The sequence below is a fragment of the Cicer arietinum genome, chromosome 5, assembly GCF_000331145.2.
Source record: "Cicer arietinum cultivar CDC Frontier isolate Library 1 chromosome 5, Cicar.CDCFrontier_v2.0, whole genome shotgun sequence".
In the NCBI taxonomy this organism is placed as follows: Eukaryota; Viridiplantae; Streptophyta; class Magnoliopsida; order Fabales; family Fabaceae; genus Cicer; species Cicer arietinum.
Window position 1 is genome coordinate 73,784,889 of NC_021164.2, and position 22,322 is coordinate 73,807,210.

The window sequence follows — 22,322 nt, forward strand, 5'->3', positions numbered from 1 at the left end:
TTCAAATTAGATTATTTTCAAAAGCTACTTAAAATAGTTTTTCATTTGAAGTAGAACAATAAAAATAAAAAATAGATTCTAATTAATTCAAAAAAGCTTAAATAAACTCAATCAAAAGATTTTTGTATCAAATGATCTGTAGGAAATGTGCTATAAGTTATACTTTTAATACCAAAAATAATTCTTCTAAAACTCCATAGTTCCCTTAACCACAACAATCAACATTGAAGCATTGCCAGTTAATATCATTCCAATAGGTTCCAAATAAAGTGACAACCAATTTAAAGTTTTCATCCATTAACAACCATCACTATTTTTAGAAAAATATAATTTTAGCTTTTGATTATTCCATCCTCAATAAATAGTTGTATTTGTTACGAGACAATATAGCACGAAAAGTACAAAAACAGTAACAATGAAAAATCAAAGTGGTTTGCAACCATACAAAGGTGTGTATAAAATGTTATTTATAAAAGCAACAGATGTCCTCATACTAGTTTCTTGCAAAAAAAATTGTAAAATTTAGCATTTCTCATAAATAAATAATGTTGAAGAAAAATGGGAATGAAAAACCCTTTCCAATACTTGGTGTGTAGTTGATAACTTGATATGCAAGTTTCCACGTTTTTATAGAGAACCTTGTTTTCCCTCCCTCTAATCCTAACCAAAATTACAATACAATCATGCATTAATCAACTCAGTGCACAACAACCATCTATTTTTTGGGAAAAACTTTTCCCGTCCTCGAACATAAGTTCGAATATACACATCCAATAAAACATTGATTTTGTGTCATTCGAATGTACACTTCCAGACCATTTATACTGTCAGAAAGTACACTCCTAAAAATATTAAGATTTTTTAGAAGCAAGGAGGCAAGAAAAGTGGCGCTCCTAGTTTTTCCAAATTGCCAAACTCCCATTTCTTGTATTCACAGGCCCATTTTGGCCACACTACACACTAGTATCTTAATGTTACAGAGACAATTCTTGTAAAATATAGATGCTGGCAGTTACTAGGTTATTGTAACTTGCAACTGCTAATGTACCTTAAGCCCTAAGTACTAACTCATACACATTGGAGTTGTTATCCCCACTTACGCGCTTCAACATTTCAAAACTTGTACGACTACCCAAAAATTCAATTCGTTTGAACATCACATACCCACACTCTGATGTTTCCTTACTGGAGTACATTGATCGAAGCCTATCCGCGTGTCTTGAATCTGTATGAATTGCCAATTCTATTTCATGGCTTGACATGTTCTCCTATCATCACAAAGATCACCACATCGATTGTATCATTAATTAGTGATGGTTCTGGACAAATGAGAGGCACATAAACAATATAAATCACATTATAAGAAAATGCAAATAAGGCCTGCAAATTTTCTTGTACCTGATAAAATGCATGGATATGATCTAACACCTGCAGACATGTAAAACCGTCATGGCTAAAAAATGTTCTTGAAGAAGGGCCTATCTCGGAAAACCGGTCAATTGGGAAGAGTATGGTGAGAAAATGATTTTTAAATATCAACTCAGATTTCTCACTGCAAAAAGCCACAAATGAGATTACAAGTCAAATTCACTACATCAAGAGGAAAACATATACCCCTCGAGCTGCAAAATTGATAACAACCTTTCTGTTAGAGTACGCGTGGAGTTTGAAAATGAAGCGTCTGAATCCTTTCCATCCCCTTTTGCATCAAAAAATATTGAAGTATGATTTTCGTTAGGATCTTCGGCACTGAAAGAATCTGTGTAAATCGAAGCAGTCGAAGTTGTCTCTGATATTGACCAGCAGATAGAGTCCAGAAGGTTGTTAGGTGTTATGGGACGGATTGGAGTCTGACAAGTCTGCAATGTAATGTTTAAATTAAATAAGCAATATATTCATATCTTCAACTTTTAGTATTGTGTCGGCAAACAGGTGTGCAGCAGTGTGAAGTTCTTATTTAGTGGTGTACAATGTTGATCGTGTTCGAAATTAAATATTCCAATATGGAGCACAGTTTAATAGACCAAAATCTTAAGTACGAAGAACTTTCCAAATTCTCTATTGCATACATATCAAACTACTAACTCAATCACATGAATAGTAGATGAGCAAAAGCAACAAATTTGGAGGTGAAGTGTGCAAATTTCTTATCTAAGACATGCAATTACATTGGAAACATGACAAATACTTGAACAAATTTGTATTTTAAGAGGCCCTAACAGATAGGTGTCGAAATCAAGCTACACGGAAAAGACAAAAGCCAATGTATCGATGTAAGACTGACCTGCATCCGACGACCACGGCGACTTCTGACACCTTTTTTTGCTGAATTTACAATTTGCTGTCTTTCTTTGTAACCAACTTCACTTTTGCTGCCGTGAAGATTGTCGTCGACTTTTTGCTTTACTACTTCCTGTTATGTCAACAAAATTCAAATCACAAATCCAGAAAAAGAGGAGAAGTTTAGGGCGATGAAACTTCTAGCAATGTTATACAAACTGAATTTGACTGGTTGGTTGAATTGGTGGAGCAAAAGTTTGACAGGTCAATTTATTTTATTTTATTTTTTATTGCAAGAAAATATATTCATACCAACCCTAGATGCCTATTCACCAACTAAAATTCTGATTAACACCTGAGATTGAACTATGTGTACATAACTAGAGGTTTACTCAAACATTACTCTTTCATGGTTATAAAAATGCTTTGCTAAACGAGAAATGCAATAGAAAAATAAATGAATTTGAAAAGGAATGTATTAAGATATTACCTTCCTCGAAATGCCATTATGAATGTCTTCAAGCTTCAAACCAACTTGTCTTGCCAAATCAACAGACATGTTAACAAGTCTTTGCACTTGTTTCTCCTTAGCTGTTTTGAGAATCCACAGTGGCTGAAACATATCATATTTCAAAAGGCTTCATTGTGATACAAATAATACAGTACAAACCTACTTATTGCATAATACTATTAATAACATACTCCCTCTGGTCCTATTCATAATAGACAAATATGTTATTGTTTTGGTCCTTTATATAATAAGAAACATAGTACACTTTTTAAGTGTATTAATTATTGAAATTACTTTGTAGGGGAACTTACTGTAATGAGGTTACTAGAGTATCCAAGATATCTTTGAATGGATGTCCCTTCAGTCACTACATGACTAACGTTGCAGCCAACAAACCATTGTTCCGCAAAACTCGCACCTTCGCTTGAAGCACTCTCAACAACCTATTGAACAAGTAAAGCATTGGAATGCATCAACCAAGAACATGTGAATCATGCACTAGCCTAACTGAAACACAAAACTGATACTATTACAAAATGTCTAGATTCTTATTGTTAGATCACATAAATTTACCTTGTTCCGCAATTCGGATGAAATGCCTGGATCAACATAGATGGAGCAACCAGACAAAGTTGAGTCCAAACATCTATTAGAATCTCTCCCAGGATGAGTATGCTTAGTTTCATATATTCTTGCAGGAAGACAATTTCCAGCATTTGTATACCCAGGAACCAGTCTAAAATCATCCAAGTGCATATTGTCATCCCCATAACTCTTCACACTATAAAGTGATTCAGTCAACCTTACTGTAGCAGATAAAAAGAAAATCATTCAGGTTATTATAATCACAAACATCAGTAAGTATGATTAAAATTCATAAGTTATTCTGGATACAACAAGAATATATAGTTTATTAATTAAATATAATTAGATACTTTAGGATCCGCCTACACATTCAATGTGAGGTGAGAAGGAGCAAAACATAAAAAGCTGTGTCAGATTCCTGTATTGTGCATGATTTCATTGCTCAACAGTTAAATTACAACAACCAATATAGCTGATCAAAATCTACAGCACGTCAATAGAAATTAAATGAACTTAATTACCGTTTTTCCTGACACTATCGACAAACCAGCCCAGTGTGACAACAAAGAGACCATTTTTTGCTCCGTGCTTCAGCGCATGTTCCAATTTGTGTCCACCAAAGCTGTACTAAATGTTAAAGATTTCATGATGGCACTAAACCAATTAACACAAATGTACTGCAGAAATATCCATGCTGCAGAAAGCGGATGGCAAGCAACAATCGCAATCATGACTCATGAGAGATCTACGCCAAGTATAACATAATGAGATATTCATGAACCCAGTACAAATAAATTTTGATAAAGTAGAAGGACTGATTTGGTAGAATTTTTCTCCACTGAGCATGATAGTATATGAAAATCACATCTTCCTAATACAGCATCATGCTCTTGCTATTATTATGTAGGAAAATTCAGATAATTTACGAGGAAAGGATATCTGAACCACCAAATGGGTACATTGAGGATGAAGATTGGGGCTATACTGGCCACCTAATCTCTCTGTAGCTTCCATGACCTGATTCCTTGCTTCTGCCAAAACACCAATTCATAACAACATCACGGTATGAATATCTATTATCGGTTTGATATCTATAAAAAAGTAAAAAATAAAACACTTTTCAAAGTATATAAAAAATTACTATCAACAAAATATATGATGCAAAGAACACTACTCTCATTTATCAAATTATTTTTCAATTTTCTCAATGACTATCACAAATTGGGAAAAAATAAAAACCAAAGACAAATCAGAAGTAGCTGATAGCAGCAGCATGAATTCAGACTCTATACATCCATACATACATGTACAAATTAAGTAACTTGATATTTTACATAGCCAAGAATCACACACAATATGGTTCAATATTTCAAAAAAAAAAAAAATGCTAAGAAAGCAATTTTGTAGAATTTAGCCAATGGCTTGAAGTAAGATTGGAAAAATGAAACAAAATACAATGAATAAAATAAACCATGAAATGAATCCACACCTTTAGATAAACCAGTAACGCATATAACAAGACCAGCAAAAGGAGCAGTTGATGGTAGTTGCAAAGAGGATGAAACAGGAGACATTTTCTCCAATGGATGAAGATTTCTGAATGAAGATGAAAACAATCTCGAGCACCCTTTGCCACTCACAATTTCAACTCTACCCTCACCACCCATAACAGCAACCACTAAAACCGTGAAAAAACAATAAGATTTTCACTACACAACACTTTCAGAACAAAAATATTTGATCATCACCAAGCAATTGAATATCCATAAAACATAAAAGAATGAATAAAAATAAATGAAGTTTGAATGAATTGAAATTATGCAGAACAAACCCAAATCACGTGAAGTAAAAAAAAGAAAAAACTGAAAAATTCAGAAGAATAAGAGGGGGAAAGGGGAATCTCGGATAAAGGGGTTGGAGACAAAGAATGAATTTTGAAGATGGGAAAAAAGTGGGTTGGTCTGTTTAGTTTTGGAATGTGCAGAAGAAATGAAGGACAATAAGAAAAGGGAATTTTTTTGAATGTGGTGCTAAGGAAGAGTCACAGTCAGAGTTTTCAATGTTGTTTTTCTGCGTGTTGTTCCATTTTGGTAATAGATTTTTGAAAAATAAAGAATAAAAAAGTGTGCTTTTGTGAATTGCAATTGCATGTGATAGAAAGCTTTAACAAAAAGAAAGAAAAAAACAAAGTGGGTCAAAGTTAATGAATAGTAACGAGAATCAGAGAGAGAGAGAGAGAGAGAGAGAGAGAAAAGAGGAAGTGGGAGGATTTCGATTCCTTAAAGTGAGTGCAAAGCAAAGGGGAGTGAGTGAAAAACGATGAGAGAGCTAACCTGAGTGGTTCAACCTGGATCGTGATCATAGTCATCGGAGATATTACTCTGTTCTTGTGTGCCCTTCGTTTCACATGCTTAAATTTTTGAAATTCAATCAACCTTTTTATATTTTAAATATTTTATTTAATATTAGAGTATAGTACTTCTTTCTGCAGTAAAATTAAGATTTATGGGTGAAATGCGTTTAACTCTGCGTGGGATTTTTTTTTAAATAGATGAAATACACGTCTTAGAAAAAGAGTTTAACTACAAATAGAGTGTTGATAATACTACTTTTAAAATAAAACATGTCCATAATTAGGGAATCAAGAAGAAGATGTTAATAATGGTGGTGGTTACCTTTAGTTTTTAAAATACGCATTAAGTTGAGAAAATAAATATCGTCACATTTAGACGATGAAATTATAGATAAAACACAAAAGAAATTAAATATATAAAAGATTATTTATTTAAATAAAATGAGATAACAAAATAACTTAAAAAAGTGATTATAAATTAAAAAAAATAGATCTAAAATACATGAATAAAAAAGTGAGGGACTAAATTTTTTCTAATGAAGGTCACGTTAAGTTTTTTCCTTTATACCAAATTGAGGAAAGAAATAAAGAGAATATAATTTGAGAGACAAAAAATAAAAGAGAGAAAAAGAATTGATAAGAGAAATAGAAAATAGAGAGATATATTGAGAGAACTAATAGAGATGATCCAAATCAATATTTATTGTGTGATATAACTTTTATGCATAAATGTTTAATTTTAGATTATCAATAAAAATTATTTTATTGCTATTTTATTTTTGTGTAATTAGAATGTAATCTTACCCTAATCTGAATTGTAAGACTCTCGTTATTGTGTGAGACCTGAATATGGTAAGTAGGGCCACCTTCCCCTTTTATTTATTTTAAAAGGAAAAATAAAATATTCAAATTGATTTAGGACAAAAATATACAAAAACCTATTTAGTTTTTTTTTACTCAACAAATACCTATTTAGTTGTTTAAATGTGCAAAAATATCCCTTTAATCTTTAAAAATATCAAATTTTTGTTAATTTGGTCTTAAATTTACTCTTAAATTAGTTTTTTTTTATTTTATATTTCAAACGAATTTAGGTAAATGAAGTATTGAGTGAGGGGGATATTCTTAACTATCTTAACCGAAGAATAAGTGGTCTACTAGACAACACGTCTCATAGTATTATTGCTAGTTTTAAATAAACCTTTGGATAATACTTGTAAATGTGGTTATAATATAATATAACAAAATTAATTTAAAATTTTGACTGTAATTTATAAAAGAAATATCTAACTTTTGGGTATGAGTCTAAAATTACACTTATCATCTTTATATTGAAATTATGATACAAAGTACCCGTAACTTCATATACTCGTCCTGTTCAATGTAACAATGATAACTGATAACCTCCCATCCACCCTAACTTTTTGGCAAAAAGTTACAAAAGTCAACTTTATATAGTTCAACATAAAATAAAGGAATCAATCAACAATATTATGCATTAAACTTTTAAAATTCTTATGACAAAATGACAAGCTTTTTTTGTAATCTAGCCAAATTGATCAGTATATGTATAATTATTACAATAGTAACCGTTATACACTAAAATCCTTTTTGCTTGTAGATGTGTCTTTGTCAAGCAATTGAAACGAGTCTCCAATAAAAGCCAAGAAGTTGCATATAAAGAATAGGGAGAGGTAATTAGAGGACCACCCTTAACAGTGATCAATGATATAGTAATAGAAAAAAGCAAAGTACACTTGTAGTTGGCATTTTACTGATGAGCTGTGAACTTGTGACTTCACTTCACCTTCCTCTTCTTCTCACGGATATATGTCCCTTTCCAAAACCCAACCCTTAACTTATCCCTATGGTTGCATTAAGATCTACGTAATTTAATTGTTTAATCAGTTTATAGGTATTATAGGTGAGAACATGCATAACATAATTCTCCTCATCTTCATTACGAAGTTGAATAGTAGTTTTATCGAGAGTTGTTCTAACAGTATTTGAAATCGAAATCTCTGAATGATTGGCCTTTAAACAAAGTTTATGAACTGTATGAGCTCAGCCACTTAGTTAATTGTGTGATTATATGATAGGCTGATTAATAATACCTTTATGCTCAACAAAGTTTACACAGTATATGTTATGGAGAGAAAACAAACAATAAGGAAAATAAATTTGATATTAATATCATTGAAGACCTTACACTGTTGGAGGTAAAATTGGAATTTCTAAACTAGTGTTAGCATACTATTCGTGGACTTAATTATTTTACATAATTCTTGTCAAGTATGGCACCAACTAGCCATAGTGCCCTAATAATAGATGGAGACGTCAGTGGATGAAAACGCTCCAGTTAGCTGCAAAGTGGGAGGATGAAGAACAACAAAATTAAAGAAAAAGGGGAAAAGAGTCAACGAAGATGTTAACATCAAGTGATAGATAAATAGGAAGTGACGCACTTAAGAGAATAATCAAGATGACTTTCATTCTAACATTAATAAAGGAAATTTCTTAAACAATGAAGATGCCTTTCATTCCAAGAGAAAGGAGTCACAATTGATTTCAGAAGAACTCACACAACTTGTTTAGGATTAGGGCTCTTGGTCTTTTATCACAGAATTACAGAAATTAGATCAGAATGGCTGTTGATCGATTTACACGACCCTAGAATAGAAAAATGGAAAGGAAATGAATTTAACCAAATATTGATCACCCAAGCTAGCATCAGCCTATAAAATTCAATAACCGAAATAAAAAATTCTTCATGCAATTTTAAGTGTCTTTAACAGGCTTGTGTCTGAAAGGATCCGGAATAATTGTCTTTCACAACCAACTTTATGAGAAACAAAAAACAAAACTACAAAACTGGGTCTACCCAACTAGTTAATAAACTTGGACAAATAAATAAAATGGTTTGATTCCACCAACTTCAGTCCCACAACATATTTCATTACCTCATTCTTGGCCATACTCAAAATGAAGGATCTCTTTGGTAACATCGACTACTTCCTCAACTTCAATGTCCTTTGCTTCGTATTCCTCTTCCTCGTCACTGGCTTCTCCATCCCTCAGGTCTTGCCTCACTAACTTCTCTTCTTCGTGCATCAGCTTCCATTCACTGACCCACTTGTCCCACTCTTCCTTCAAGATCCTACGCTTCTCACGCTCCTGCTCACTCAGCAGCAACGAAACATCTTGATCTTCAGCTTCATATTTCTTACTGTACTTCTTCAAATTCTTTGCAATCTCTTCCTCTTTCTCGGGAGTCAAGAAAGATGGTGGCCTTGGTCTCCATAAGTACTATATTTTGAAAGAAAAAAAATAACACAACACAAGATTGGTTAGTAGGAAGAAAAGCTGGCAAAAAAGAATTTGCGACATAAGATTTTAACACTGAATCCTGCTAGTACAAAAACTTATACGGCCACACATCATTCACTAATGGGGAATTACATGTCCAAAATTAAACTTTGTACATCCAAAAATCATTATTTGAACCATTGTAATACACAAACGAAGATTTGCAAAATCGTACAAATGAAATCATAATTACCTGAAAGAAGTGATCCTTCAATATCCGATAAAGATGTTTGCCATTGAAAGACCATATATTGAATCCATTTTCCATTTCATGAACTGAAGTCACAGCAGTTGCAACATACCTGTAGTATAAAAAGGAGTACAATTATAAACTTGAGATCAGTAAAATAACAACGGTAGATAAAATTAAAGGCTGGTTTTCCAAAAAAAATTACAGATGGCCTCCTAGCAGAGTCAGAAATATCAAGACTTATTGGATTAAACATATACCTTCCAGTTGGATCCCATTCAACATCAGTTGCCATAAAATGTTCAGCAGTAGCCATGGTTTCAAGCTCATCAACATTGTAAAATTCCAACTGTCCATTGAAACCTTTCAACCCTGCTAGTACAATAAAGCGACCTGCAGGTGACCAAAACAAAGCGTTTGCCTGCTTGCCTTTCAGAGTAGTGAGCTTTGAAACCCGGCCAGTGTTTTGAGCAGTCTTCATAGAGTAGATACTGACATCAGGCTTAGGGTTATCACCATGAATAATAGCAAACCTATGTCCCTTTGGTTCCCAAGCAAATGCAATGATCTTATCATTCTTATTCTCAAGCTCTAGAACTTCAATGGGTATGTCCCGTTCTTTTATGCGGAAAAGCTCAAAGCCTGTGTAAGTGCTTTTCTTTGTTTTGGTATATCGGTCTACATTAACAGCAAGGTAATCCCCATTGCTCTGCCAGTACATCTTGCAGTCACTGACACTAAAAAGGTTCTTTTGCCTGAGTTCTTCTTTGCTGGGGATTTGAACAAGACTTACCTAAAAATTGTCAAAAATACATAAATTTAATTCAATAAAATAGAAATATATGCCCATTAAGTAAAAACCAGAATAAAACACATTCAATGCATGACACGAACATAGAAAGCAAGGAAAACAGAAACTTACTCTAGCAGGTTGGTTACCACCTCCGGACTCAGGAACAAACAGTGAGATGATTGGGTCAGTTGGTGACCAGCTGAAATCCATTATATTTTCAACCTTCAAGGATTTTTTGTCAACAAGAGAAAATGTTTCTGTCTCATATACAGAAAGTACATTTTTCCCCATCCTTGCAAAGTACTTATCATCTCTTCCACCACTCCATCTGCAAAGAAAATAATGCAAATTCATCATTGAATTAGGCTCGTGATAGATACTAAAATATTTAAGTTAGATAGAGAGAGATCTGTACTTGAAAACAGGCCATGACACTCCTGTAACACCCCCGGTACCTCCAATAGCAAAATCATCAGCACTTCCTTTAAAATCTCTCATCACTTTACTAGTCCTCACATCAAATATATTTATCACAACCCTCTAGAGGAAGACAGCTGATGTTAGGTACAGTGTCACGAAAAATCTTGAAATGAAACAAAAAAGAAGAAAGCACTAACATTAGCATCTCGAGGATTGCTTGGTTCATGGCTGCTATATGTTACCAAATACTTCTCACCAGGTGAAAAATCAATAAGCTTGACCTGTACTTTATATTAAAATATTAAAATAAATGTAAATAAAATAAGGTATACTTTTATAGTATAAAAACAAAACGAAAAAATCAAAACAAAACCTGAGGATGAGCATAACGCATGAGACGGTTGAAGGTTGTAGCTCCTCCCCAGACTGCTGCCCCCTGCCGGTGAACTGTTGCCAAGTATGTGCCCAAAGGAGACCATTGAACATAACTCTCCGTCCAAAACTGTAATTAAAAAACATATGAACACCATAAAGGGAGAAAGTCACCTTGACAATCAAAGGGCACTAGTAAATATTATATAATACAAGAAATTGAAATATATATAGTCCACTTACTGCACGTTTATAAACAGGGTCAGGCTTTAAATGTCTAGCATCATTCCACAAAACCTCGGTTTCTGAACCAGCACGAATAACAAACTGGTCTCGGGCTTTAGCATCAGTAAGCCAGTGTTGAAGATTTTCCTGAGAGAAATGATGACCATAGAGAACCAGATATGATAAAAGGCAACTAGACCTCATAGCAAAAGATAGTAAGCAATTCATTAATAAATCATAAACAAACATAAGGACATGATTAAACCTTGAGGCTTGAGCTATATCCAACAAGTAAACCAGTCACATTTGCAATTCCACAAGGAGTGTGGAAGAAAACATACAATTACCTCAATCAAACCACTAAAATAAAACAAAATGCAAACAGAACCAAGTAGTAAACAAGGTGGTGTCAATTTATTTTGGGTATACAAATATAAAAAAGACTCGCATGATCCTAACATTAACGCCTCAAATGGTCAGAATTGTTGACCAAAACAAAGCTGAACCAAACAAATAACTACAGCATATCAAGATATATAAATCATAAACAAACATAAGGACATGTTGATCAAACCTTGAGGCTTGAGATATATCCAACAAGTAAACCAGTCACAATTGCAATTCCACAAGGAGTGTGGTCCACAAGAAAACATACAATTACATTAATCAAACCACTATAATAAAATCAAAATGCAAACAGAACCAGGTAGTAAACAAGGTGGTCCCTATTTATTTTGGGTATACAAGTATAAAAAAGACTCACATGATCCTAACATTAACACCTCAATGGTGAGAATTGTTGACCAAAACAAAGCTGAACCAGGCAGATAACTACAGCATAACAAGGCATGTAAATCATAAATAAACATAAGGACATGTTAATCAAACATTGAGGCTTGAGCTATATCCAACAAGTAAACCAGTCACAGTTGCAATTCCACAAGGAGTGTGGTCCACAAGAAAACATACAATTACCTTAATCAAACCACTAAAATAAAAACAAAATGCAAACAGAACCAAGTAGTAAACAAGGTGCTGCCTATCTATTTTAGTTATACAAATATAAAAAAGACTCGCATGACCCTAACATTAACACCTCAAATGGTCAGAATTGTGGATCAAAACAAAACTGAACCAAGCAAATAACTACAGCATAACAAGATATATAAGAAAACTAAAACTTATGCGAAACAGCCTATGATATAGATATAAAAGTTGTATGTATTTCTATAATCATTACCCCAGGAGCATATTCCTTATTTGGAGGAGGAGCCCACTCATCTGGAACTTTCATAAACCGGTCAAAATCATCAAACATACTCAAGGCAAATATGTGTGAACGATCCAATTTGTATCCATGAGTTTTCTCTCTAGCAAGCTCGGCTTCCTAAAATAACCATCCAATTTCACCATGTCAAATAAAATCAAAAAAATTAGTCATCTCATCAACTATAAAACGAACATTTAATTCCACATAAAGAGTGTAAATAACCTGAGGAGTATTGTACTCAATAAAGCAGTAACCTAAGGACTTTTCAGTGACAGGATCGACGGGCATCCATAGGCCATCATCCTTGATAACACCAATCTGACTGTAAATTTTACGAACAACACCTTCAAGCTTCTCAAATTTCTCCTTTGGAACAACAGGAAGATTATCCACTACTATAATGTTGCCAAAGCCAGAATCAAATTCAAGATTCTCCTCTTGATATATATCTTCGTCATCACTACATTATAATATGTGAAACAGAATTTCAACCATCGCTACCTAGGGTTTCAATTAACGAGGCCATAAACCCAAAAATGAATAATTTGATATATATACATACCTGGGGATTCCACAGTCTTCGCCTGGTGGGAAATGAATGGAATCGAGATCAATTGTAGAGAGATCGATTCCGAGAAGCGACGCTTTGTCTTCAATCTCTTTCATTACCATCACATCCGCCATGATTGCGGAGATGATAATTATATCTTATAACTTTAGTGTATTCACGGTAAGATTAAATCCCTGAACGAATTCGAGGAGATAAGCATAAGAAAACTGATGAAAATGAATATTATAACAACATATATAACATCTATGAGTAACGAAACTGTAGAAAAAGGGGAAAATAATACAAATGAGAGAAGTAAGGGTTTGGTTGGATATATATCGCAACGACTAAGGGTGCAATCGTGAAATTGCGGTGGGGAGTGGAGATTTAGTGCGATGAAATTCGCTGGTGCAGGATTCTCATCCAAATGCGCGAAAGAGATGAGGTGAAGCAAAATCGAAATAGAAAAATAGAAAAATAGAAAAAGGAAAACCTGGAGTTAATCGGTGTTTGTGGCGGTCTTCCTTCTTACGAAGAGCAACCACACCTGCGTTTTCCGGCGTGGAGAGTTCCCGTTGAGTGGGACTCCAATACAAGGGCAACTCGGCAGCTGCTTCTTTTCTTTAGCTAGGGTTTTTAGGGCCTCTTCAAATTGGGCTTCCAATACAATCTAATCTGTTTTTTTTTTCCATCTCAAATATATAACTGTAACTAGGTTATTGAAATAAAATTAATTTGACCAAAAAGAGGTCATTGGATCAAATTAATTAATTTCATTAAAAAAAAGATATATTTTATACTATATAACAAAATCATAAAAATAAATATATATTTTTATTTTATCAAATAAAAAAATATAGAATATTATGGTCTGGATTAAATAAACTTTTTTTAAAAGACCAGGTAGTTAAAACCAACAAAAAAAATAAGTAATTTATGATTAATTTGTTAATAGTTTTTCTATAAATTATTTTTATTAATTTATCTTTACTGTAATAATTACTTTTTAATAAAGAAAAATATGAGATTAAATGGTCTCAAACATCTTTTTCTCATGTGCATGATTAGCTACAAATATTTTTACAAAAATCTCATTGTTGTTTATAAATAAATAAAATTCTCATCAATGTCGAGAATGAAACATTTAGATTTCGAATTTCAAGTCGAGAAACACATTCAACTCCAACTTTAGTTATTGATTTAGATACTAACTAAAATATCAATGAAGTATTTTATTTTTACAAGTCATATCATAATCATTATTGTAATTTGTTTAATTTAATTATTTATTTATATGTTTGCTATAATGTTTCTTAGTTAAAGAAGTATAAATTATTATTATTATTATTATTATTATTATTATTATTATTATTATTATTAATACTTGTGGTTATTTTGCAACTCTCCCATAGAAAATTTAAACTTCGTCCCCAAGATTACAAGGTCAAGCTATTGCAACGATTTTGCCAAAATGATTGTATTTTGCAATTTTATTGTTTTATCCAAGTAAACACACCGTAAGTGATAATTATAATTTAGTATATGCATTTTAATTAATTAATCAAAGGTTGGTGTCTACAGAAAGCCAAATATATTTTTCTAGTTATAAATAGGAAAAAGACTAAACAATACCAAAAAAAAGCAAAAAAAAATAAAATAAATTAAAGAGATTAAAGTTAGACAAACATCACACCCATAATGTCTCGTAGAAGAAATGCATTTCAAGAAATATTTCATTTAAGATGAATAGAGCCTTGATACTTCTAAACCTATCTCGACAAGAAAATCTGCAATCGAAATTATTCTCGCAAAAAATATGAACCACTTCTAATCTACCACTCAATCTCACACAATAAATTTAAGGTAACACAAATCATATTACTAGTGGTGCACACTTGACTGTTGTTTAATATAATAAACCACATGTAAAAAATCAGTCAAACAAACGATCATTCAAAAATCAAAGTCCAATCTCAACCAAATATGAGAATATTAATGAATAATCTCAACCAAATATGAGAATAGTAATGAATATTTATAAAATTATTTTTGACTATTGAGATATTTGATAAAACTTTCATTTTTATGGAACTTACTTGCACTAGTAGAAAATTGAATTTTTAACACGAGTTAATTTCACTAGTAGAAAATTGAATTTTTAACACGAGTTAATTTGTTTATGTGTCACCAGTAATAACTGAGGTGGAGGTATGTTTAGGTTCGTTGTCTACTTGTGTCAATTTTTTAAATAGATGAATCGCGTTTAATACAATTATATTATATTTAAAATAAAAAATTCATAGATCTCTCATCCTATTTGTTTCACTCGGTAGCCAAGTAAGTTCGTTCACCAGCGTGTAGTTAAGTAAAATTCAGTTTTTGCCAAGTTCACCATTGAAGTTGTGCCAGTCTAAAGAACGGTACTTTCATAATTTAATATATTTTGCCCTAATTCATTAATGACTAGGTCGGATCATATGCCAAGTTCTAATACAATCGCCTCAAACAAGTTTTTTGTTAACAAGAGTTTGAACATGGTACATTCTTACAACACTTACACATACTCTGCGTCAACTATTTGTACTTGACTTCCGTGGTACTCAAACGAGCCTTTATAAATTATAAGTATGAATGAATCAAATTGACAATACAAAAAGCAGCATAAAAATTGTCATAAAAGGAATTTTTTCTAAGTTGACTGAATATCAATCAATATCTCAAAAACAAAAGTTGGACGAATATATCAAATTAGATTACAATTATTGTACAATCGTACAAGGAACTCCAACGTGGAGTAAATGAATATACATCAGCCCACTCATCTAAGAAAAATCTAGGGCTACAAGCTATCAATCATTCTTCTTTGAAGTAAGAAACTTCTTGGTGAAATCAGATTTCAATTTGCACCCAAAAGTATGTGTTTTTATAAATATGCCGTCAATGTCTTCCTCCTTCTTTTCATAAACATAGAAAGCTATAAATGCTAAGGCAAGTCCTGTAACCAAGACAAAAAAACAAACTAGTATCATTCCCCATCCAGGCACTATGAATTCAAATAGAACACACATGAGAGAGAGAGTGACTGAGAGACAGTACCTATAGTATACAAGTTCTGAAATGAAAAAGCTCCCAGGAAGCTAATAATGAGCAAAGAGAAAATAACCTATTGATCAGCAAGGGAGAGATGTGTCAGTACTCAGCACATTTCAAGGCCTCCTTATCAGTAAGATTGACTATAAACAAAATTTTAATGTAGTGAGTATACCTTGAAGAACAACCCCCAATTATTCCCTTCAGCAAGGGATTTTAAAGCATTCACAGCAAAATTCCAAGATGAGGCTACTGAGAGCGTAATTTGATGTGACGTGTCTTCTGATAAGTTAAACCATGACGTGGGTATTTTCTCAACAGTGTACCCCAATCTGAACAAGCATAAAGTGCAACTAAAGTTAGCATTTGTCTTCACATTTGAAAGTGCAATGTGTCCAACAGCTGGATCATCATTGGTTTTTTTTTTTTGGTTGTTGAAAGATTTGGATCAACATTGTAGTTCTTGAGAATTGAAATGGGTTACTTATTTCCTGAATAAGGAATTACTCAGTACAATCAATTAAATATTTACACGATATATTATTTTCAATATTGAAAACTATGGAAAATAACAAACTAATTAAATAACAGCAACAAAAATAACACAATATACATGCAATGCTAAATATTTCTATTATATTCCCCCTAAATACGAGATATTTTCCAACAATAGTTATTATGTAAGTAGTTAGTAATACATTATTGGACAAGTTAATGATACTATAAAACGTTGATTGACAATCGGGTAAATTCATTGTAACAAAGGTATTCTCAGACGTTAATGATACTATAGTGCACTTACATTTTTGCAGGAAGAATGCCATGAACAAATAAAGAGATCGATGTGAACAATAGAAGCTTTGTAAGAGCAGTGACGAAGGTATTCTCAGATGCAATGAAGTTGACATATATTGCTATCAAGACCAACAATGTAGTGAAAGTTTGCTTTCTATCCTTCCAAAGCAATGTGTCAGCAACTGCAAATTGGTAGTAGTAGATCAATTAAAACTATCAGATAAATAAATGAAAACTGTAATACAGCTCCCATCATTAGCTAGTTGCACTGATGTGTATGTTTAGTAAGTAGACAATGATAAAATTGCCAGCGCAAATAAGAGATCATCAGTAAAAGAATTAGGAGTGATAAATTAATTTTAGGATTTAGCTAGAATTACCAGCTCCAGAATTTTAACTTCCAGAGTTCAAATGCTTCAGTCTTCCTAGAGCTTGCACATCAACCATATACATGTTTTATTACAATTTCAAAATGCAACGCTTCATATCAAGATGTGGTATATGGAATAGAAAGGATATGACATGGAAGAAGTGGGATCCTAAACTACAACTTTATGCACTATCTTTGCAATTTTTACCTAATGTATTTTTGTCTTGGAATATGTCCTTCACATGTCCGCTCCCGGCCTCCCATTACGTTATTTGTTCATAAGCTAGCTAGACACATAACACACTCAAAGCCACTCAACCATACAATACATTCATGAAAAAACAGCAGCGATGAGCCTACTTTTAATAGTAGTATAATTGTACTTTACTACAAATTGAAACCAAAAAGAAAACAACAAAAAGGCCATCCAGATATCACAAAAAAAAAAGTTATATGAGTAATTGAGTATAGTCAATTATTCATACCTCTTCCACTTCCAAGATATACAGAAGCTTTGGAGGGACCTTCTCTTATAGACTTAGGTTGATTTTCGGCCCTCAGATGTTGATATGATTCAATTGTTCTCCGCATGCCCTCCTGCAAAAGAAAATTACAATCCTTTAATTGCACATGAAAAACACCATGGAAGAAGTAAGATTAACATACATACTCATTGCAACAGATGTAATGTAAGAAACTTCGTGCGCAGAAACATCAACCGTTTTGAATCACATCTCATACTTGATTTCTGAATATATTTACATAAACCTTAACTCCGCATTATCAATAATTTTGTGGGATTTGGAATTAGTAACTTATCATTTTTGGTTTCAAAGCAAGGGTAACAACATAATTGACGTGGATGGTTCATTCATGAAATTAGCAACTTCAGATTTACTGAAGTAACTAAGCAACTTTAATGATAGTAAATACTTGAGCATCTTAACACAGTTCAGAGCCGTGAATTATAAAACCAAATACTTTTCTGAAACATACAGAACCTGTAGAGTTATGATGGGTGCATAGCCAAGGCGATCCTTTGCTTTTGAGGAATCAAAAGATCTGGTGCAAGATAAGAGTCTTATTCTTGAAGGGGTCAGCTGAGGCACCTTCATCCCATATGGGCCAAGCAGCCTATATATCCACTCCACCAAATGTGCAATTGGCATGACAACAAAGGCAGGGATCTTTATTTTTGGCCTGCAAGCTAGAAAACTCAGATAAAAAGGGAAAGATGCTGACAGCACCATAATTATGTTCATATTTGTTTATTTGCAAGAAAAACCATAATATATTCATTATTCCTTTTGAAATAAAAGCAAGAAATATAATTGCAAATGTTTGATTGGTTATAATAGAAAGCCAATAATCCCGTGGACATAAAGAAATCATCATTAAGGGTGTGTTATGTTAAAAAAACTAGATCGAGTGCTTATTAAATAAAAACGCATTTGAATAAACAACTTAACTAAGCACATATTGAATAAGTGCTTTTCATATAAGCACTCAGGCATAAACTATTTCTATGATCAATGAGTGGATGTGGTTAAACTGTGTTCATATATAAGTTGTAAGTTGTTTAGAAAAGCTATATCCTGAAGAGCTTAGTAAAATAAGTTAAAACAACTTCAGGATATTATAAGCTATTTTCACAAGTTGCCTCAAACAGTTGCACAGGTGTTTAAGCCATAAGAGAAATCCAAATAGGCTTTTCCAAATGCATAAAAAAAAAAACAATTAATAACCAGCCAGGATAGACAACAAAAATTATAATCTCAATGCTGATTTGACAGAAACTTCAGCCTAATCCTAATGTCAAAGTCCGACTTAAATTTTGTACTTTCCATATTATGGAAAAAAACAAACAAAGAACATGTGATGCCAGCATGTCTTGTTTGACTATAAATAGAGCAGGGGTGATGCAGAATGAATAGCACGTATATTGTTTTAATTTCAGTTTTTGATTAGGATTTGACAACAGTTTTACAGTATTATTATAAGCATTCCTTTTGGGTGTTTCAAGTCGGAATTTTTTAGTCCCTTGATTCACGGGAGATTTGGATCCTTGTTTTTGCATCAAGGGTGAATCACATATTAAAAGTAAGAGTTACTTAATAAGAGCAAGAAAGATCTAATGGTTAAAAGTACAAAAGAAATCACCTTTGATATCCAAGACCTTCCAAAATCAGAGACATGAACTCCCAAAACTTTATAGGTTCCATATTCGTGATGAAATATGCCTACAAAACAAATATTTATCGGCAAGAAAACACTACAGTAACTTCTAAGTTTCCCAAGCTTAATATGCAAATCTATTGATTTTCTCCGCCTTAGTGGAAAAAATGCAATAGTTAAATTTGAATCTAACAAAGTTTAACTAGCAAGTATTTGCCAAAAGATATGTTTTTCATGCTTCCACTGTTCTACATTTGCCCATATGAAAATATTCTACCCTTCAACATATTAGCATCCTTTTATAACTAATTTACTTCTTAAAGGGTGCACACCTGTGAAGAACAAACAATGTTTCAACAAAGAGATTCATGTCCAAACTATCAAATATATCATCACCGCTTCTTTTATGTGTCTTTTAACTTCCATTTACACGCTCAAATAGAACATACTAAAAAAAGTGATGTGATACCTCTCCTGCAGCTTTTTCTGAAATGGTTCCCTCTGAAGCTAGAGCTCGATCGGCACATATATGGGCATGAGCCACATTTTCAACATATGTGAAATCATATATGTTATTACCATCACCAATAATGAACTGGTAAAAGAAAAATATAAATCGTCAATGAAAAAAGTTTCTGCTAATAAGTAGTTACACATGCATATTGGTCCCCCACCCATTTTTTCCATATCCATCCTCTTAATTACACGAAGAAAAAAAGATAAATTTGATGAGTCTTGGTCTCAGTCCAATTTTGTTACTCTGATTAACTTCAGATTTAATAGGATGGGTCTTATATGTCCTAATAAAGATGAAATAGTCATGAGTGTTCAATTAGCTATTTGAGCAGTAAAATACACCAAACATTTACTAAAAGGAGGAAGAACAGAAGAACAAGATTTACCTTGGATTTCCCTGCCCTGGCAGCATCAACCAGTGAAGGCACCAACAGTTTATCACCAGGCCCAAAAATGCTGCTAGGGCGTATGCAGCATGTCAAGAGTCCACCAGTCCCATTAGCCTTAATGACAATTGCCTCACCCTGTGCTTTTGTTGCTGAATAATGGTCATTATGCTGGAAACAATAGGATTCAGTTCAGGACCTTGAGAACTTGTTTAAAAACAACTCAACAAGATTAACAAACATTTCAAATCTAGTTCAGGACCTTGACCAATTGCTATGTTATATTATAACATAAACCCCTTATATTTCATACATATGCAGCAATCTTTCTCAAGTTTCAAGCCAAGCAAAAACAAATGAACGTTGAAATGAAGAAACATATTTACACCTGAAAATTGTGGTCAGTAACATTTAAAATCATGGTTAATCACATTCAGTATATGGTTAATAAGTTAGGACATCGTGTTATATTCATTAACCATCAACCAAACATAATTAACCACATATTGAAACTGGACCAACCATCTAAAATTGTTGTTACATTTGTGTGTCAAAATGTCATTTCTGATTGAAATTCAAGTAAAATGTAGGGTTGCTAAAGTAGGTACCGAAGGTGGATAAGGCAATGTTTCGTTCCCATTTTGAATTCCATGAACTCCATCAAAAACAACACTAGGAGAACTGGTATAAATGAGTCTCTTCACTTTTAGCTCCACACAAGCATCAATGACATTCTTTGTTCCTTCAAAATGAAAACCCCAAATTGGATTGAAAGAAGAAAAATCACACAAATAAGAGAGTAAAGATGTTTTACAGTTTTACCTTCAACACTGACGGAATAATGCAGCTGGTAGTTATTAATAGAAGAGTTGGGAGCAGCCATATGGAACACAGCCTCAGCTCCTTCCAATGCTACAGAGATTCAAAAAAATGATAATCATAACAAATTTAATTATTGTATTCTATGTGTGTAACCAAAATCAATTCTACATAAGAACAATCAAAATCAATTCTACTTAAGAACAACTAAACATATCAAAATTAATTGTATAGTTTAGAATCAGTGTGGAACCAAAGATACACATTTGAAAGTGGTTTTTGGTTTTGAAATTACCTTTTAAAACTTGGGCTTTGTTGCGAAGATCGATTGAGACATATTGAGCACGACCAGTGTGCAATGCTTGGCCGAGAATCCCCAATTGCTCGGAGGGTTCAAGTTCAATGGTGGGTCCCAAATCGGCGATGCGAACGCAGTACGTGTTGCATCGGATTAGCATTTCAACCAAATGACGAGCAGCAAATCCTCGACCTCCAGTGACCACACACCACCCGTCCTCCGCCGCCATAGTCAAACACACCGTCAAATCACAGCAGGGAGTAGCAGTAGCAGTAGAAGAGTGGAAAGAAGAGAAACAAACCGCTCCAACAATTGACTTTATTAAAAATTAAGATTAGTACCCAAGTCTTAATTGTAAACTGGTACTCCTAATTAAGCAAAAATATCTTAAATGTATTTTATTTAATTTTGGCTGAATTACACATATAATCATCTAATGTATTTTGTGTTTTTCGCTTTAATTTTCTTGTTTTGTTTTCTTTTATTTTAGTTGTTCGCCTTTATTTTCGTTAGTTATATAATCATTTATGTTCGTTTTGAATTTAAATTGTTATCTCTATATTGTGTGACATTTATGATAAGGAAAGTAGAATTAAAGTGAAGTTAAAGAAAATATACTTAGGGACAAATCATAAATTTTTAATTTACAATTTTCTAGATTTGAAAATGTTCAATTATATAATCTACTTTTAAATTATAAATTTTTGAGTGAGTTTTGAAACTTTTAAATAATAGGAAATAAATTAATGTTACAATGGACTATTTCTACCATTTATAATATTTAAAATCACTCGAATATCTATATTATATTGATGATATTACTATGAAATATTCTCTTATCAATATCAATATAAATTTAAAAACAACACAGTATCTTGATAATCCTATAATACCCCATTTGTACTTATTTTTGTTTTGCTAATCAATTGACACGTTAACTATTTATTTTCTATTATGG

General features: G+C 32.8%; 3 protein-coding genes across 6 annotated transcripts; all 3 read right to left on the minus strand.

Moving 5' to 3' along the window:
- Positions 1 to 548: 548 nt before the first annotated feature.
- On the minus strand, positions 549 to 5,840 carry LOC101495464 (uncharacterized). Of its 2 annotated transcripts, XM_073368438.1 has the most exons (11): positions 5,710 to 5,840; positions 4,866 to 5,054; positions 4,315 to 4,407; positions 3,898 to 3,999; positions 3,365 to 3,597; positions 3,103 to 3,234; positions 2,771 to 2,893; positions 2,285 to 2,413; positions 1,642 to 1,859; positions 1,399 to 1,552; positions 549 to 1,268 (listed from the first exon to the last, which is right to left on the minus strand). In XM_073368438.1, the coding sequence occupies exons 2-11, from the start codon at positions 5,041 to 5,043 to the stop codon at positions 1,050 to 1,052; spliced, it is 1,581 nt and encodes a 526-aa protein (XP_073224539.1). In that variant the 5' UTR covers positions 5,044 to 5,054; positions 5,710 to 5,840; the 3' UTR covers positions 549 to 1,049. The 2 variants fall into 2 exon arrangements, with proteins under 2 accessions (XP_073224539.1, XP_073224540.1); XM_073368439.1 differs by lacking the exon at positions 4,866 to 5,054 and having other exon boundaries at positions 5,710 to 5,824.
- Positions 5,841 to 8,486: 2,646 nt separating this feature from the next.
- Positions 8,487 to 13,579, minus strand: LOC101495139 (eukaryotic translation initiation factor 3 subunit B-like). Its single transcript, NM_001364920.1, has 12 exons — positions 13,409 to 13,579; positions 12,928 to 13,109; positions 12,588 to 12,825; positions 12,336 to 12,482; positions 11,114 to 11,242; positions 10,872 to 11,000; positions 10,696 to 10,779; positions 10,494 to 10,618; positions 10,208 to 10,406; positions 9,546 to 10,078; positions 9,289 to 9,397; positions 8,487 to 9,035 (listed from the first exon to the last, which is right to left on the minus strand). Exons 2-12 carry the CDS (start codon positions 13,047 to 13,049, stop codon positions 8,691 to 8,693), a joined length of 2,160 nt encoding a protein of 719 aa, NP_001351849.1. The 5' UTR covers positions 13,050 to 13,109; positions 13,409 to 13,579; the 3' UTR covers positions 8,487 to 8,690.
- Positions 13,580 to 15,583: 2,004 nt separating this feature from the next.
- On the minus strand, positions 15,584 to 21,726 carry LOC101494810 (3beta-hydroxysteroid-dehydrogenase/decarboxylase). Of its 3 annotated transcripts, XM_004501354.4 has the most exons (12): positions 21,362 to 21,722; positions 21,070 to 21,159; positions 20,856 to 20,989; positions 20,248 to 20,418; positions 19,815 to 19,940; positions 19,331 to 19,410; positions 18,172 to 18,370; positions 17,656 to 17,767; positions 16,808 to 16,982; positions 16,181 to 16,337; positions 16,012 to 16,078; positions 15,584 to 15,910 (listed from the first exon to the last, which is right to left on the minus strand). In XM_004501354.4, exons 1-12 carry the CDS (start codon positions 21,591 to 21,593, stop codon positions 15,765 to 15,767), a joined length of 1,689 nt encoding a protein of 562 aa, XP_004501411.1. In that variant the 5' UTR covers positions 21,594 to 21,722; the 3' UTR covers positions 15,584 to 15,764. The 3 variants fall into 3 exon arrangements, 2 of the variants coding, with proteins under 2 accessions (XP_004501411.1, XP_073225314.1); XR_001143986.3 differs by lacking the exons at positions 15,584 to 15,910; positions 16,012 to 16,078; positions 16,181 to 16,337 and adding an exon at positions 17,379 to 17,457 and having other exon boundaries at positions 16,846 to 16,982; positions 21,362 to 21,725; XM_073369213.1 differs by lacking the exons at positions 15,584 to 15,910; positions 16,012 to 16,078; positions 16,181 to 16,337; positions 16,808 to 16,982 and adding an exon at positions 17,396 to 17,457 and having other exon boundaries at positions 21,362 to 21,726.
- Between the last annotated feature and the right edge of the window lie 596 nt (positions 21,727 to 22,322).

What these genes read in the sequence shown, in the direction of transcription:
- LOC101495139 (NM_001364920.1), bottom strand. Translation starts at nt 13,049, where the DNA reads ATGGCGGATGTGATGGTAATGAAAGAGATTGAAGACAAAGCGTCGCTT. An exon ending in GAAGACTGTGGAATCCCCAG is followed by an intron (nt 12,826 to 12,927) that starts GTATGTATATAT and finishes ATTATAATGTAG; the next exon opens with TGATGACGAAGATATATATC. An exon ending in GCAATCCTCGAGATGCTAAT is followed by an intron (nt 10,619 to 10,695) that starts GTTAGTGCTTTC and finishes GTCTTCCTCTAG; the next exon opens with AGGGTTGTGATAAATATATT.
- LOC101495464 (XM_073368438.1), bottom strand. Translation starts at nt 5,043, where the DNA reads ATGGGTGGTGAGGGTAGAGTTGAAATTGTGAGTGGCAAAGGGTGCTCG. An exon ending in CGTTACTGGTTTATCTAAAG is followed by an intron (nt 4,408 to 4,865) that starts GTGTGGATTCAT and finishes GTGTTTTGGCAG; the next exon opens with AAGCAAGGAATCAGGTCATG. An exon ending in GCCGTGGTCGTCGGATGCAG is followed by an intron (nt 1,860 to 2,284) that starts GTCAGTCTTACA and finishes ATTACATTGCAG; the next exon opens with ACTTGTCAGACTCCAATCCG.
- LOC101494810 (XM_004501354.4), bottom strand. Translation starts at nt 21,593, where the DNA reads ATGGCGGCGGAGGACGGGTGGTGTGTGGTCACTGGAGGTCGAGGATTT. An exon ending in CAAAGCCCAAGTTTTAAAAG is followed by an intron (nt 21,160 to 21,361) that starts GTAATTTCAAAA and finishes GAATCTCTGTAG; the next exon opens with CATTGGAAGGAGCTGAGGCT. An exon ending in ATTGGGGGTTGTTCTTCAAG is followed by an intron (nt 16,079 to 16,180) that starts GTATACTCACTA and finishes GCTGATCAATAG; the next exon opens with GTTATTTTCTCTTTGCTCAT.